The sequence below is a fragment of the Gouania willdenowi genome, chromosome 8 (genome assembly GCF_900634775.1).
Source record: "Gouania willdenowi chromosome 8, fGouWil2.1, whole genome shotgun sequence".
NCBI lineage: Eukaryota > Metazoa > Chordata > Actinopteri > Blenniiformes > Gobiesocidae > Gouania > Gouania willdenowi.
The window spans coordinates 3,850,594-3,868,100 of NC_041051.1; the positions used below are offsets into that span (position 1 = coordinate 3,850,594).

A 17,507-nucleotide genomic window follows, 5' to 3' on the forward strand; every position below is an offset into this window, starting at 1 on the left:
TTTTCGAAGAGACTCACAGCATGTGGAGAAACCTTTATTCATTCATATCAGTGGTGGTAAGCTACATTGTAGCCACAGCTACTCTCTGGCATACTGCCAGAAGCGTGGCTGCCATTTTATGCCTCTGGCCCCTCTGACCACCACCAACATTTATGCACAATTCATACAAGGCAATGTGGGCAAAGTGCCTTACCCAAGGACACAACGACATGGACTTAGAGCGGGATTTGAATCCCCAACCCTTTGGTTATTGGACGGCCCACTCTACCACTGAGCCATTATACTGGACTGAGCAGTGCTTTCCAGCCATGGTTGCTTGTTAGGAAATACCCTGATGGACTTGGTGGGTAGGACAGCATCAGTGCAGAGCTGAATGTAGGCCAGAACAGATGAGGTGTACACATCCAGGTCTCAATAAACACAATCCAGTCTGTGTATTCAAAGCTGTTCTGTATCGCAGCGGCCTCATCACAACAAACCTATACTGTTTTGGTGGTGGGTTTTGTTCTGCAGGATCAGGTCCACAGAGATGTGGTCTGACATGCCCAGGTGGGGAGCTGAGAGAGAGAGAGAGAGTTTTCAGGGGACATCTGGTATCCCTGGACATCTCTGCACTAACCTTTAGCCCCAGTAAGTAGAGGAAGTGTACCACCTTCTCAGTGCAGCTCTACAGACAGTGATTTCCCCGTCATTTACATTGATTTTTAAAGTAATACAGTCGCCAGAGTCGTCTGGGTGTCCAAAAAATACGTATTCCAGATGTCATAAAAAAAGATGACCCTGCTTAGACTCGAACCTCTGAACCTTTGCCTTCAAGGACACTTTGTTTCCTGTTGCACCACCGCCGCTCCATTGTACAATCCATATTGCTCTTCAACCTTTTGAAGATATGTCATTGTATATTTCTTTATAGAGCAAACTTTCTGATTGCTCTGCATACAGAGCCTTTCCATAAAATGCTCTATACTTTGCCTTCAGGAATGGATACTCAGTTTCCTCATTTGAGCTCCAACTTACCCCTTTGGATATGGGTGATAATAAAATAATAATAATAATAATAATAATATTGCCCCACCTCTTTGGTTCTGCTGGAGGTTTCTTGGTGACCCATAAACTGCAAACAAAATGAGCCTAATTTAGTTGAAAAAAAGTTTGATAACAAGCTAAACTAAAACTGCCTGAGCAAAAATGTTTCAAAAATAGTTAAAAGAAAAACTGTTTTTTACTTTAAAGTCTCATTAAAAGAAACTAAAAAATTAGTAATGAATGTATACTAAAGAGAGTACTATAGATAAATATATAAAACATGTTTATAATCAAAATATGGTGTTCCTTTGGTTTTTACTAAGTAGTTACTAAGCATGAGGTTACACACAAAAACTGTTTGTGTTGCAGACGTAACAAAGCCAATGCCGTGCTATTGCGTCCTGGACCCTTTTCATGGTCTCCCTCTTTAGACCAGAAAAGAAGGCTTATGTGACGTCATATAGCCATCACTACAAAAGGAAATACACACTACATACACTTGATTTATATAGCGCTTTATCACCACACTGAAGCAGTCTCAAAGCGCTTTACATATCAGCTCATTCACCCAATCACTCTCACATTCACACACCAGTGGGACAGGACTGCCATGCAAGGCGCTAGTCGACCACTGGGAGCAACTTAGGGTTCAGTGTCTTGCCCAAGGACACTTCAACACATAGTCAGGTACTGGGATCGAACCCCCAACCTCTCGATCAGAAGACGACCCACTACCACCTGAGCCACGGTCGCCCACAGGAACCATGTCCAAGGGAAGTTTGAGTGCAAACACATGTCAGAAATAAATCACATGAAGTAACAAATCAACTGGTCTGAGATAACAAAAAATTAATAATAAAAAGAAGATAAAAATTGTGGCCGGGGGCAAAATAAAAGGACAAACCCACAGAGTAGTTTCTAATAATTTCCCACTAGAGGGTGAACTTTTACCACTAAGTGCTTGTGTCCTTCTGCTAAAGGCTCCTCCCCTCACTAACACCAGTGTTACTTGTAACACCAGTGTTACAAGTAACATGTTACCGCCCCAACGTTACTTTTTACAGTAACTAGTACTGTAACGCAATATTTTTTAAAGAAATAACGCCGTTACAATATGGTACGTTTGTCCGATACTTTGTTAGCTGCAGTGTACTTCCTGTTTACAGTGACACTACATATTTTTGCGGGATGCCGTGCCAAACACGGTAAAACAGAAGTAGAAGAAGAAACATTGTCAGCGTGTTTCTGTTTACATCACGTGCGCCAATAATGGCAAGTCAATGCGAGAGCAGGACGTGGTTCTCGGAGGGGAAATAGGTGCATAATTTTTGTCTCCAAAAGATGCATCGGTGAAGCTAAGCTAAGCTATTGGTGGACATGATGGAAGCCTCTGCACCAAAACAACAGCGTATGGATTTTAAGGGACTGACTGTTATCCAGGGATAGATCAGCCAAACTATTGATCGGTATGTTGCTGTAAATATGCAGTCTGTCGCTGCTGCTGAGTCACTGCTAACATCAGCTCGTTAGCCTGATATGTTTAAATGGTAAATGGACTTGATTTATATAACACTCTATAACCACTCTGAAGCAGTCTCAAAGCGCTTTACATATCAGCTCATTCACCCATTCACTCTCACATTCACACACCAGTGGGACAGGACTGCCATGCAAGGCGCTATTTTTTGTGTTTATGTTGAACACAACTGTTTTATGATGCTGAAGCCACTTTAATTTTTGATCTTTGATTTTGAATAATATTCAGGTGGTTTTGTGTTTTTTTTATTTCACAATTCCTTGTAACATTTTCAGTTTCTGCTGGTCTCAGGTAAATAAACTGGTATTGAAAGAATACTTAGTGTTTGAGTCAGATTGGTGTTTGTAAAGATTAATACTGAGCAGAGTTTAGTTCTGTTAATGTAAATGATTATAAACTGTAGGGTTGGATACAGTAACATTTCATTTATCAGAGGCTTTTATCCAAAACAATGTTAATACAGGGGCACAGTTGATCAACAGTGGATTATTATATTATTACAGCACTGATATGAAGCTGTATGGACAAAAATGACCCAAAAAAACAATACATTCTTTAATTCTAAGTAACTCAAAAGTTACTTTTTCCTGTAATGGATTACTTTTTGGTGTAAGTGATCAAAATAGTAACTGAGTTACTTTGTGAATAAAGTAACTAGTAACGGTAACTAGTTACTTTTTTCAGTAACTAGCACAACACTGTTTATGATAATGGAGGCACAGTCTTATCAGCCTGACTAGCTTTTAGGCTGTGAATGATTTAATTCAAACCATCATTGGTTAAATTAGTATTAAACCTCAGCCCGACTCTGTCCCAATATCTCAACGCCGTTCAGTGCCTCCGTTATTCTCTTCTATGGAGTGTTTAAATGAGCTCCTTCTATTCCAGTCTCACACGTCCTAAAAGCACATCTTTGTTTTTCTTCATCTCAGATGTGGGGACATGGATTTTCATCTCACAAACCTTACTTTTCTTGCCAGTGTTTGTTTGTCCTCAGTGGGCGGGGCCTCTGAACCAAGAATATTTGAGGGTGTATCATGTTAATGATGACTGAATTCAGCCGCAGCATTTAGTAACACCGGATCATACGCTGGGATTGGTCAGATACCAATGTGTCATAAATCACGTTGTACAATAAATATGAACTCACATTTACACCCGTTTTCATGCACGGTTGATAAATGAGGGCCATTGGATCTACAGTCCCACAGAAATAAGCTATTAAAGCCCACAAACATATTGTAACATCCCACAGAACATTGGAATGGACAACAACCTTCTTGCTTGTTAGCCGCTTTATTTCCACCTCATTATAGCACTCCTCTTTTTGTTTACCATCACAACTCCTGAGGCCCAGGGGCTGTCCGAAGGTTCAAGATGCCTGCCTTCAGCATCTCATCTATCGTCGTGTCAGCAGCAGTCTGATGAGCCAGGGGAAGGCGGCAGGGGCGTGTTCTAATGGGCTGTGCATCCCCAGTTTCAATGTCATGCTGCCTCTGTGCCGTCATCTGCTTCTGGGGGGAGTAGAGCCCCGCTCCCCCGGCTGTACAGTTGGGCTCCATCCACGGGTAACAGGGACCCAGAAGATGGGACCTGCGTTGTCCCATCTATGCAGACCCAGAGATGTTTCCCTGAACACCAGCATGCTTTGGGCACCGCACGCTGATGTGGCAGGCTGGCCACACGTCCAGCAAACAGGGGGGCCCCGGCGAGGGCGGGCGTTGCCGCCTGTCGACTGCAGCGACACGGCTCTGATCTTTTCCGTTAACTCAGCAGCCCAGACTGGCTTCTCTTGATCCGAGTCTTGCTGGGTCACGGTTCTCATAACAGGTCCGCTCCGGCCATGGTCACTCTCAGCAATAGTCCCAACAGCTTCTCTTTCCACAGCCTGCTCTAAAGGTTCTTGTAAACTGCGGGGGTGTGCCAGCTGAGTTTGTATGCATAGCTCTCTAGGGGTTATGGCTCTAATAAACTGGTCTCTGGCTAACTCATCTTGCACATAAGTGGGCATGTGGGCATAAGCTTTCCTCGCCAGAGTCTCAATGTCATTGGCCAGCACTTCAGCGTTTTTACATGTGGATGGATACACAGGGCGCCGCCATATATGTTTACATCTGGCGCCGCGTCATTTCCGGTCTGATTTCCCGCTACGCCGCTCCGCGCCACCCGAACCGAAGCCGGCGTCAGCTTCTAGCTTCCTGGTCATCCGTCTGAGGCGAGCCTTGTGCGCCTCCGTCCGGTCAAAGTCACTCCCACGTCTCGGTGTACTCACTGTCCATAGCTTCCTGCTTGACTTTCAGCAGCACCAGCCCCACTTCTAGCTGCCATTCTCTCTGTAGGCTAATGAGCTGCTAGCCACGTACATACGAGCCGGGGTTAGCAGTCAGGCAGTCCGGTGCTCTTGCTTTTACTTCTGACACCAATGTAGCGTCCCATAGAACATTGGAAAGGACGACAACCTTCTTGCTTGTTAGCCGCTTTATTTCCACACAGAACTGCGGTTACTGTCGACCGTAACCACGCCAAAAACAACAACAAAAAGGGTCAAAGCTTATTGGGCTCCTGCTCATTCCTTCACATTCCACGGCTACCTCTCCATGCAGGTGTCAAGGCAAATTTGCGGTTGACCTCATTTGGAGACATGATTTATTGCTCTGGTTAAATGATGGAGTCCAGTCGAAGCGTGATGATTTTATAAAAAAAAAAAAAAAAAAAAAGATTTATTATAAAACTAAATGAAAAGAGTACAAAGAAGCTTCCATCCGGTAAGAATGAAAGGCAGCCCACAACAAGGACGGTCAAAAGGCTCCGGGCCGAGGAAAAAAGCAAGACTGACTAAAAAGTTCTTCACACACGCATTTCTACACCGTTTAACCGTCCTACCCCCCGACAGATAAGAAAGAAACAACAGTTTGTTCTGTTTGTTCGGAGATAGCGCTTTCGGTATCGGGGGTGATAGTCAGACGTGTGTGTGTGTGTGTGTGCGTGTGCGTGTAAATGGATGTGTATTGGATGTGTATGTGTGACTATGTGAGTGTGTGTGTGTGTGATGTGAATGTGTGTAAATGGATGTGTATTGGATGTGTATATGTGACTATGTGAGTATGTGTGTGTCTCTCACCAAAAGGGTGCCTTTGTGTCTAGCTTGAGGGATAAGATGTGTTTTGGGAAGCATGTGACTGACCTCGAGAAGAGAGCAGAACACATGAGACAGCAGAAATGAAAAGTCTCAACTTAAAGCCTTAAAAATAATAAGGTCTATGAGTAAATATATGAATAAATGTATTTGTAAACATAATTAACCAATTTTGCCCTTACACAGGCATCCCCTCCTCTCTGACCCGCCCCCTCATCAACTCCCGCCACTCACATCCCAGCTCTCCCCAAAGATGCATTCAAAGAACACACAATGATCAGAACATCAACATTAACATTAGAACAACAACACTACAACTATAACACACTGCAGGGATGTTACAATATGCATTACCCTCTCAATTTAAAGGTGTACATGCAAAGCAGTGACAGGGGATTTTGTTCATGGTAAAACCTGCCCACTACAGGAGGTAGAGGTAGCCTACTGATGGCCACACCTTTTCATTTCTATATGACGTCTTATTCCAAATGAATTAAGTTTTACACATTAACTAAAATTTTATTTATTCAACTGAAAGTGAAAATAATAGATTCATAACAAACATTAAAAAAAAGCAGAAAGACAGGTGCTGAAACCAGTCTCCATAAAATTGCACCATGGACCTGTTTCTGATACTTTTTAATCTATATGAATGCACACTGATGTACTGCTGAGAATTTAATCAACTAACAGTCTGATTAGGGTTGACCACAATAATGGTATTATTTCAGCTTCTTCTCACTTGTTTCTTTGGGAATACCTACTGTGGAAAAGATCATTATTCAGAGAAAGAAAAAAACAAACTTAATTCATATTTGTGTTTTCAAAAGATGATCAATTTATATACTTAATGACTCTTGTCTTGTCTGCTTTTCAGGATGGAGAGCTTTGAGTCTGTGTCTGAGACTCTGTGTCCCAGTTCCTTCCACTGTTTCTCTTCCTGTTTCTCTCCGCCATCACTAGTGCCGCCACCACTGTGACCACTACAGTCATGGTAATGACCAGTACTGTAGCAGTTTCTGCAATGCAAAGCTGGCTGTCTACCCAGGCCAGAGATGCCCCACTGAGCTGTGGAGGACACTGACATGTCACATTGTGGTAGTCATCAACGTGGAGGTGACGGATGTATAAGATCTTACTGAAGACACGGTGCAGGTCACAGTCACAGCTCCAGGGATTTCCTGGAAGACAAATAAGAAAGATGATTGTAACAGACCAGATGGAAGGATTCTTCTATGAAAAGTTTTACAACCTGAGAGCTGAATGTGTGTTGCTGTTGTATGAAGGCTGTTGAAGGTCTTAAACTTTAAGTGATGCAAGTTGTTTCCATCCAGAGCCAGAAGTGCTAGGCTGTAGAGTGGAGCCAAAGCCTCTGGGTCTATGTGAGAAATGTTGTTGTGGCTTAGCTGGAGTACCTGGATACAAAGACATAGAGCTGATTAGACTGTGGATCAATGTAATGATGTTGGTATTTGTTCTGGCTCTGTCATTAGTCTTGTTATGTGTGCTGCCTCTTTAAGAGAAACAGGAATTGTGTCCTAACTATGCTGCAGAGATGGTGATGTAATGTGATCCAGATCGTGGAGATGGAAAGATGTTGTGTTCTGTAGCTGTGTTTGTGTTCATAAAGGCATTCTCTGTGAGTATTGCAGTAAAAACAATGTTTAGATGAATATTACATGTTAGAAATGGAACATTTAAGTAGTTCATCAATGTTTTAAGGAACTATTTACAAGTCTTATCTTTCAGTGCATTATTTTGATTCATTACGATGTAAGGAGACAGTCTGAGTTATATTAAGCTTGAATTCATAATTGCTGCATAATTTGTGTACTGATGTACTTTTACTGTATCTGTTTATTACAGTTTCACACCAGCCATATAAAAATAGAGTCCAACTCGTCCTGACGTCTGACGCCTGACTTCTTGTGTGGTGGTGTTCAACTAACTGGATAGTGGAAAGGTTCCATGAGGCCAGAACAGTATCTGAAGAGTTACATGTAATCATTAATTTTAATCAAGGCCCACCCTCAGGTGCTGTTCTTCCAATAACCAGCCCAGGGAGAAGCTTTTGACCAGTGTTATATACACATTTATGAGGTGATTGTAAAAATTTGGGATTGTTCATCCATGTGTTGGTTGGGACTTTGTATGGACATTCAGACAACTTGGCCTTATATATATACATCTACAATACAGAGATATAAATCACTCCAGTATTTAAATAAAGCTAGTTTTGTCATCTGACATACAGGACATGGACAAGTAATTTTCCCCCATTTCAAGATGCCACCCGTTTATTTACTACCACTAACGTCATCTGTTATGTAAGCAGGAAGTTGGACTTACTCTAAAATTCATTGTCTGACACAACGATGGCACCCATGCAGAACTACATGTCGGTGGTAAAATAGTGATTAAAAGCATTTTAATGCCAAAAACTTCCAGAAATAATATACAAAATTCACTACGTTCACAAATTAAATATCGCCGTTAGGCCTGTATTACTGAACAAAGTAATGCAGGCTTTATTTCGGTAGGGTGACCATACATCTGGTTTTACCCGTCACCAGACCTCTGTCTTTAGGGGGGCTGTAAAAAAGCATGGATGGGCACAATTATTATTATGAGTCTACTTTTTTTTTTTTTTTTACCATCGCTGATACAGTTCCATACTCATTAAAATGGGCTCAGATATATACAAAGGGTCACTGATTTCATAACTGGCACCAAGTAGGAGCACTTCCAAAAAAAAAAAAAAAAACCCAAAAATAACATGTTAGACATTTTGGTTTACTCTACATATTCTTTTCTGATGTTTGTCTAGAGCAGTTTAAATCTGCCATCATATAGAATTTATATCCTCTCAGATTCAGAACTGCATCAAATACATTTTAAATGCTACTTTCCACATTGTTCATATCACAACTCTGTACATTACACCCAGTGACGTGCCGTGACCACTAGGGTTGGGTAGGCATGTTGCAAATTGAGACCACCAATGACAATTTCATATGTTTCTGCTGGCAAGTGTGAATTCAATTCAAATCAATTTTAATTGTATAAAGCAATTTCCAACAGTCATCTCAATGCGCTTATCAAAATATAAAATTCATAATAAGAAAAAACCCAACAAGATCCACATGAACAAGCATTTAGCCATCTAACAAAATGAACATCGTAAAACACCATTAAAGAAACATAAACAATTATTCAACATAGCCTCTATACTCTCCCAACAAGAAATATCTCATGAAACGACAGCGCATGTGTTGGAAACACAGAAACACAGAGAAAATAACAACAACTTGGAACAGCTTCAGTGAGGAGCATCCACAAAACCAATCCTTCCTTTTGTTCCATTCACTGTGAAATGTATGAAACATTTTCTGACTTTACCTTTGCTGAAGGTCTGGTAACTCAGGTGTTGGTCTCCCATCTTTTAAAAGCTGTTGTTTTTCCTCAAAAAAAAGTTTCTCTATCATCTCTAGCGCTGTCATCCTGTCTGTAGTGTTATCTCGCCAACTAGCTAGAGAACGTAGCAGCAGCGGTCACATGGCATCAATTCACTAATGTACTGTGAACTTACGTATAGCATTTAGCATAGCGCGGTTACGTCCAAAGGCAGCTCTCTACGCTGCCTTTGCACGTAAATGGTTGCCATGTTGGGGACCTGACTGCGCATGCACAAACGCGTAAAAACATGCAATGGGAACGGAGGCAGAGGAGCAACGTGCCTTTGGGAGGAGGCGTGGCCTTCCTCTGCCTTACAGCGGAATGAGACTGTGCAGCTGTTCCAGGAAATAGCGCTGTTTAGTAATTTGGGCTATGAAACGCACCAAATGCGGACTTATAGGTACTGTAGGCTATTGGAAATGGAAAAATAAATAATTTATAATTTAATTATAATTAAAACAAATAATCAAAACATCAATTCACCCATAGGTAGGCACTGCCTACCCTGACGGCACGTCACTGATTACACCAATGCACACAATTGACAGTTCTTGTATTATGTATCCTCACCAACTAAAAGAATGGTCATCACAATGGACTTATAGTTGAAACAGATGTAACTTTATAAGTAATCACTTCAATCACTTCTCATCATGGCATAGAGGAACTATAATGTCATGTGTTTACCTCCAGTGCAGGCAGCATATCGAGGCTCCCCTGTTGCACCACAATCAGCCTATTGTTGTGTAAGTAGAGCTGTCTAAGCCTGGAGTGACCCCTGAACACCCCGGGACCAATTACAGTCAGGTGGTTGTAGCTGAGATCCAACTTTTCCAGGTTGTCCAGATGCTCAAAGCTGGAAGAAAACTTTTCAATTCTACATGCAAGCAAAGTCTTGCTCATTAAGATGGCCTGACAAAAATGAAATGTATTATAACTAAATAAAACATACTGCGCAGTCGTCAGTCAGCGTGCGATTAACAGTCCACAGGAGGGTGAAGGTGGCAGTTATTATATATCTCAGGGGACCCCAACCCTTTCTGAAACAGCGAGATACTTCAAAGCTAGTTAACAGTCTAACGAAGGGCTACCCGTTTAAAAAGCACTTGTTAAATACTACGTTTTCACTTTAAGTTTCTTCTTATTTATGCACATGTTTAATTTTCATTGCATTTCACAGGAATTCATGATGTTCCTATTTTACCAGTCACTAAAAACTTAAATAATCGTAAAACATGTAACTTGTTTGTACTTGCACAATTTAAGCATTATCTAAGATCCACTTTGCGTTTTTTTGGAAAAAGTGGTTTCATTGCAACTTTCATAATTTCTGGAGTCACATAACATCTATGATACGTTTCAATCAGGGTTCCGTAAATCCCACTCTACAGAGACTGCACTTTTGAAAGTGTCCAGTGACACCCTGATGTCTGCAGACTTAGGGAGGTGCTCGGAGTTTGTGCTATTAGACCTCTCCTCAGCCTTTGACATAGTAGACCACCAGATTCTGATAAACAGGTTACGAGACCTGATTGGATTGTCGGGTCCAGTGTTTAAATGCTTCTCCTCATACGTGAGCGGTAGAACTTTCAGTGTGTCCGTCAACCATATAATGTCCGAGTCTGGGAATCTGCTGTGTGGTGTGCCCCAAGGCTCTGTGTTGGGACCTCTCCTCTTTTTGCTGTATGTTCTTCCTCTCTATCAAATAATCCAGCAGTTCAGTGATGTATCCTATCATCTATTTGCTGATGATCTCCAGTTGTACTGTTCATTTAAGACCTCCAAGGTCCACAAACTGAGTTCCTTAAAGCTGATATCTGGAGTTTCTGAGAAATCTATGTTTATGTATGATTCCTTTGAAATGCATAAAAAATCCCTAACTAGTGTTTTACTATGGTCTACTGCTGGTGGTCATTCATATACATTAATGTATATAAATTCCTCCTTCGTCTTATAGATATAAAATAATTCTAGTCCAACCAACTGACGCTGCCATTGACTGTCTATTTGTTATGTTTCTTCTTTTTTTTTAATTATGTTTTCTTATTTGTTTTATTGCTGTGAAGCACTTTGTGACTGTATCTGTGAAAAGCGCTATATAAATAAAGTTTACTAACTTACTTTATCTGTGTGGGTTTGAAGCTTGGCAAGTAACTCAGATTTTAATTAAAGGGCAGTATTATGAAGAATCCCTTTCTAATGGTTTTGCTACAGTGATATACATGTTTCCTCCCTCCCTTGTTATTCCACATTTTGTATAAAGTCAGCTCCAAATGGGACAGGTGGATTTTTATCGCCATGTGATGTAAGTAAACTTGATTTACCGGTGGATCTACGTTCCTAGCCTCACCTTTGATCATGAACTTTGGGTCATGACCAAAAGAACAAGATCGGTACAAGCAGATGAGATGAGTTTCACCCATAGGGTGGCTGGGCTTTCCCTTTGAGATTGAGAATAGCCAGATGAGGTGGTTTGGGCACCTAATTAAGATGACATCAAGGAAGACCCAGGACAGGGTGGAAGGACTATGTCTCTGAGCTGGTCTGGGAATGCCTTGGGATCCCCCCGGAAGTGTTGGAAGAAGTGGCTGGGGAGAGGGAAGTGCGGGCCTCCCTGCTAAGAATGCTGCCCCCACGACCCGGCAACAGATAAGTGGAAGAAAATGGATGGATGGAAAAATAACAAGAGTGTGTGGATAGCAAAAGAAAATTACTATCAAAATAAAGCTGTGGTGTAGAGTCTGCGTTTATAGACATGTCCACTCATTCATATGCACGAAGGCCCCAAAACAGCCTGTTTCTAGAAGCGTCATGAAATTGACTTTTCAGACGCTAAAACTCCAGAAAACAGGCGGGTTTGAGAAAATAAACCTCAAATACTATGTTGTTGGGGTTGTTAGAACAAATGGAGATGGTGAAAAATAGCAGAATACTGGACCTCTAAATCAGAACTGGCCTGAGGGCACCTCACACGGTCCATGCGGGCTACCTGGTGCCCCTGAGCACCATGTTGGTGACCCCTGAGATATATAAGGATTGGAGTGAATACCTTTATAATTCACACTGATTAAAATCTCCAGAAACTCATTTACGAGGCTGCTAAGCCCGCAAACGTCAGAGGAAGGAAGACGATACATTAAATGTAGGGAAAACAAATGGCACTATAGGCTACTATATAGTCAGGCAAGACAGGTAAAAAAAATAACACAGATGCTGCTGCTACAGGTAATTCATTTGTTCATTACCTTCTCCAAAGAGCGAATGTTTGTCTATTAATGTGGATGTTTGTTAACAGAATATCTCAGAAGGTTCTAAATGGATTTAAATGAAATTTGAGTTGATAGACAATGTCAAAAGGAAGAAGTTGTTCAATTTTGTTTGCTTTCTCCTCTCTTTACTTTTGGTTTTGACTTGTAGCTACTTTTCTTGGTTTACTTTGTCCTATGTTTTTAAGATTTTGAATTCTCTATAGCTCATCTGTCATACTTTCACATTTAGCTGCTACATAACAAGTACTGTTGACCAATGTGACTTAGTTTAAAATGGACCAATACAATGGAGATACCTGTAATCAGAGATGTAGTGTAAGAAGTTGTGCTCCAGTCGGAGTTCTTTCAGAGCAGATAGACTGGTTGAGAACTCCACAGGAAGAATTGTTAGCTGATTCCAACTCAGGTCCAACTTCTCCAAGAAGCTCAGAGAGAAAAAAGCCTTAGGAGTGAAAGAACATCAGATCCTAACTGCTACGAGAATTTCTTCTGAACATTGTCGGTAGTTTTTACCTGCGGTTGGATTTCCTCCACCTGACTGTCGGTCAGCACCATCACACGTAGGGACCGCAGCCCAGTGAAAGCATGTGTGCCCACTACGCTCAGGTTATTTCCTCCAAGCTCCAGTAGCCATGAGCCGTGTGGAAGACCTCTGGGGACGCGGTGGAAGCCGCCACTTCGACAGTCCACCAGGTCGGCGTTCTCGTAACAAACACAGCGATGTGGACACGAGGGAGAACACTCGGCACAGGGAAAAGGAGGTTTGGCTGAGTGAGTGGCAAGAAGAAGGAAGAGAAAAGTCAAAGAAAAGAGACTCATACTTCCCAAATACTATCAGAATAGGATCAGTTCTTTAGAGGTGGGCTCCAAGAGCAACGTTTGGTGGTTCAGTTCATCTTCCCCAAGCTTTGCAATCCACACCATCATGACTGAGTACAGAGAGGCAGAGTACAGTATGGTTTTTGTGCGAAACATACAATACAATACACTTTAAATCAGTTTTTATCCCTCATTAAGAATACATGTGTTTACATACCCTGGCAGAATTGGCAAAAATGTGTGTGTGTGTGTATATATCTATATGTATATACTGTACATACACACACACAATATATATACAAAAGTACATACTTCTCTGAAAATCCAAAAAGGGCAAAACTTATTTTTACATTTAAAATATACTAGAATTAATTAAATATGACTAAACATATGATAAAAAAGTTACATTCCAGCAACCCAGATATTATGCTGACCTGTTCTGCAGATGAAGAACCCAAACTCACTGCCAACAGTTGATCCATTAGAGCCAGGCGCACATGGAGCAGAACAGAGTGACAGTGATGATGGAGGTTGAGAAACATGTCATTTGTGTCAGTAGTAATCCTTTAATCCTCTCCATCACCAAATGTCTCCTGACGTACTCCATCGGGTTCCTGTGGCTGCAATGTTATATAAGTGTTTGTTTACACACTGAAGAGCAGACGGATGGCCATCATCCATCCATCCATCCATCCATATAGATAGATAGATACATAGATACTTTATTCATCCCCAGAATGGGAAATTTAAGTGCCCAGTAGCATACAGTGTGCCATACATTCCACACACATTCTCATAAATACATAAATAAAAGGTTAAAAAGTTCCTAAAAAAGATTGTAATAAAAATGCTCATTAGCAGGAGACATTATACAGTCTTATGGTAGCCGGGATAAAAGAGCTCCTGAATCTCTCAGTCCTGCTGCGCATGGACAGGATTCTGTCACTGTGGCTGCTTTTCTGTGCAACCACCGTGTCTGTGTAGGGAGTGATTGTTACCGAGGATGGACTTCATTAAGCTCATCATCCTACTGTCCACCAGTTCTCCATTACTGACACTCACTTAGGAACTGTTTCTGTCCCTTCCTGTAGGCTGCATTAGCATTAGCATTAGCATTAGCACGCACTGACCAGTCCAGTTTGTGGTCCAGGTGGACACCCAGATATTTATATGTGGGGACCATCTCAATGCCCTCCCCCTCAATTTGAACCGGTAGATGATGAGGTTTCTGCCTGCTGGAGTCCACAATCATCTCCTTGGTTTTTGCTCATCCATCAATGATCCGTCTATCATCCAGTCATGTTCATTTTTCTTTTACCAGCTAGACTTTTAATATATATATATATATATATATATATATATATATATATATATATATATACTGTATGGAAACTGCCCTCCGAAAGGACCCTCTGTGTTTAAGGCTGTTTTATTTTAAGCCTCAAAAACCACTAGAATGATAACAGAATAAAGCAATGATGTGTAATGCAGTTATACACCTGTAGGTTATATAGTTTTATTAAAATATGTAATAAAATATAATAGAAACAAATTTCATTGGCTCAATACATTACTCAATACCCATGTTTCTTTGCACTTGCTCAAGTGTCCATGTTGCTGACCATGTTGTTATAAGCCTTTTCACACTCTGGAACTCTACATGTGCAACCTGGAGGGTCAAAGGTCAGAGGAATATAAACATAAACAAGCTTGTTCACTGTTGATATTTCCAACCTAACAGTGTTTGTTATGTTATTCCAGAGACCATTAGTGTTTTAATAGTGTTCATATTAATAATATTACACATATTCAGACTGGAGGAGGGATCAGGGTTTTCTGCTGATGTCACTTTCAGCTGATCCGAGCACTTTTAAAAACCGATGGAGCAGCTCAGCAGCAGTATGGAAGCTAGGGCAGTTCTCTCGCTTCCACACAGGTGACCCCTGGTGAATGAAAACACAGACTACCTGGGTCTCCAGCGGGCAGATTAGGACTGTACCAGGGAATGATGCTCATATCTGAGCACTTTAGTAAAACCAATGTTAGAAACTGTATCAAAGCAACAGACTCTGTTTTTCTACTCCTGTATTTTCTCTATTTACCTTTATTGTTGGTAGTTTTTATTTTTTTTTTGTAGTTGTTTTAACAACTGTAAAGTGTTTTTGAGTTTTTGAAAAGCACTTATAAATAAAATGTATTATCAATATTGATGGTAAAGCGAGATTTCCAAGTGTGAAAAGGACAGTACGAGTTCTCACTTTGAAAAGGTAAATTAACGAGGTACACCATTCACAAACCAGGTCCATGATTATTTTTATTAAGCTATTATTTTACAAATTTGAAGGAAGTGCACAAGATGGACAGCCCGATGAGTGAAACAGCACTGATCAGCTGATTGATCACTGTTGAAAAGACAGGAAAAACCTGAATTTTTAGCTTGTGTGTATCATTAGCTTTAGCATCATTAGCTTTAGTAGCATTAGCAGCTAACTCAGCATTTCTACCTTGTAGACCGATACCACTTTTCTACAAATGTTTTTTCAAAGAATCAATGCTCCAATGGGGAAAAAATAATGTCAATCTCTGTCAGACCCGCTGTTTACACCATCAGCTATGGCAAGTTTATCCCTCTTGACCTTTGACCTCATACGAGAGAACTGAACCAGAGTGCGAGTGTGAAAAGGCTTATTGTTTATAGACACAGAACAATGTCCACTAGCAGTCGACGTCACACACAAAATGACAGATTGCAGCCTAAGAAATCGTGACTTTCACAAAAAACTTGAAATTAAAAAACGAATCAACTATCCATCCGTTTTCTGACGTGCTTGTTTCTTTTTTCAGGGTGGCAGGGGTCTGCTTGTGCTTATCTCCAGCCCTCATTTGGCGCTGGGCAGGGGTATACCTTGGACAGGGCACCAGTCCATCGAGCATACATGGAAAACCCACAAATGCAAACTCCACACAGAAAAGACGCAAGTGTCAACCCTAGGGCTTTGAACCCAGGCTCTTCTTGCTGTGAGGGGGATGTGCTAACCACAACACCACTGTGTTCCCCAACAATGAAACATACAATGAAACATGAATTCATTGTACTGATGAGTTGTTTGTTATATGATCACTGTAAACTGGATTTGATTGGTGTACTGCAGACTTTACAGTCAGCGCTCCTTTTGTTGGTACCGTCCACTTTGAAGTTGTTGGAACCAAATGTGATGACTAATGGTACAGCTGCTGGTGTGCCACCTGTCACCATGGGCGTCAGCAGAGGCGTGCACCTGATGCGTATTATGGTTCTTTTTAATAATATTTTGAGAGATGTCTCACTATGGGATGTCACCTCTGCTACATTTCTCAGAATACCTTTTTCACTTTGCCAATCCTGATTGGCTGAGAACCTCCCACGTCCTATAAAAGGAGGAGGCGAACAGGTGCGTGTCATTCTTAAACCTATTCTCCTCTCAGCAACCCCGCATTTTTTAGCTCTGACCAGTTTAACTGTTCGCAGGTGGGATTTTCTATTTTCCTGCTGACAACCGCTGGCAGGGCTGACGCTTTGCTTTAGACCACACAAGGTAGCACATACATTCGCTGCCACAAGGCATAAAGTTGTTTGCTCCCTCCAGCGTGCATGTTGGCCTTCAGTGGCCTCTCACTACTAGCTCTGTGCCGCAAGACCAGAGCTCACGGACCCCAGCTCACTTTTGCTGCCGTCCCAGACCAAGGCCCTCGATGCCCTCCGGGCTCTTGCGCATGCTGGTCTTCCTCCTGGGCCCACGCCACGGTGTTCAGCCCAGCCCCAGCTCCTATACAATGGTATATGAGCCACGGGATTCCAGCGACCCAGCTGCTTTTCAGAGGCAACGTTGTCCCTGACGCCTTGAACACCCGGAGCATGTTGGCCTGCACCCCTGCTAGCGACTGTGCTAGCCGCCACGTGGTAGCACAAGCTAATCCACCTGCTCTCTCGCCTGCATCAAGCAGCGATGAAAGACGAGGCCTCTCCAACCAAGGGAAAGGGATGCATCATGGCTCGTCTTTGTCCATGTGGTGGAAAAATATCCAACAAGGACAGACACGAGGCCTGCTCCGGATGCCTGGACGTTGAGCACGCCCAAACGGTGATCAAATCCCCGGCCTCCTGTCAGCACTGTGCCGCGTTCAGCGCCCGGTGCCTCCACAGGAGACTGGCACGGCTTCTGAGGCCCAAGCAAGGCCCCTCTTCCTCCACACACGGCCCGGCCGCGGAGGATGCAGTGAAGAC

General features: G+C 42.0%; 1 protein-coding gene across 1 annotated transcript; it reads right to left on the reverse strand.

Annotated features, from left to right (window-relative positions):
* Window positions 1-6,438: 6,438 nt before the first annotated feature.
* On the reverse strand, window positions 6,439-13,809 carry LOC114469028 (insulin-like growth factor-binding protein complex acid labile subunit). The gene is made up of 7 exons (XM_028456251.1): window positions 13,678-13,809; window positions 12,938-13,353; window positions 12,721-12,866; window positions 9,843-10,011; window positions 6,952-7,114; window positions 6,839-6,880; window positions 6,439-6,767 (listed from the first exon to the last, which is right to left on the reverse strand). Exons 2-7 carry the CDS (start codon window positions 13,241-13,243, stop codon window positions 6,547-6,549), a joined length of 1,047 nt encoding a protein of 348 aa, XP_028312052.1. The 5' UTR covers window positions 13,244-13,353; window positions 13,678-13,809; the 3' UTR covers window positions 6,439-6,546.
* Between the last annotated feature and the right edge of the window lie 3,698 nt (window positions 13,810-17,507).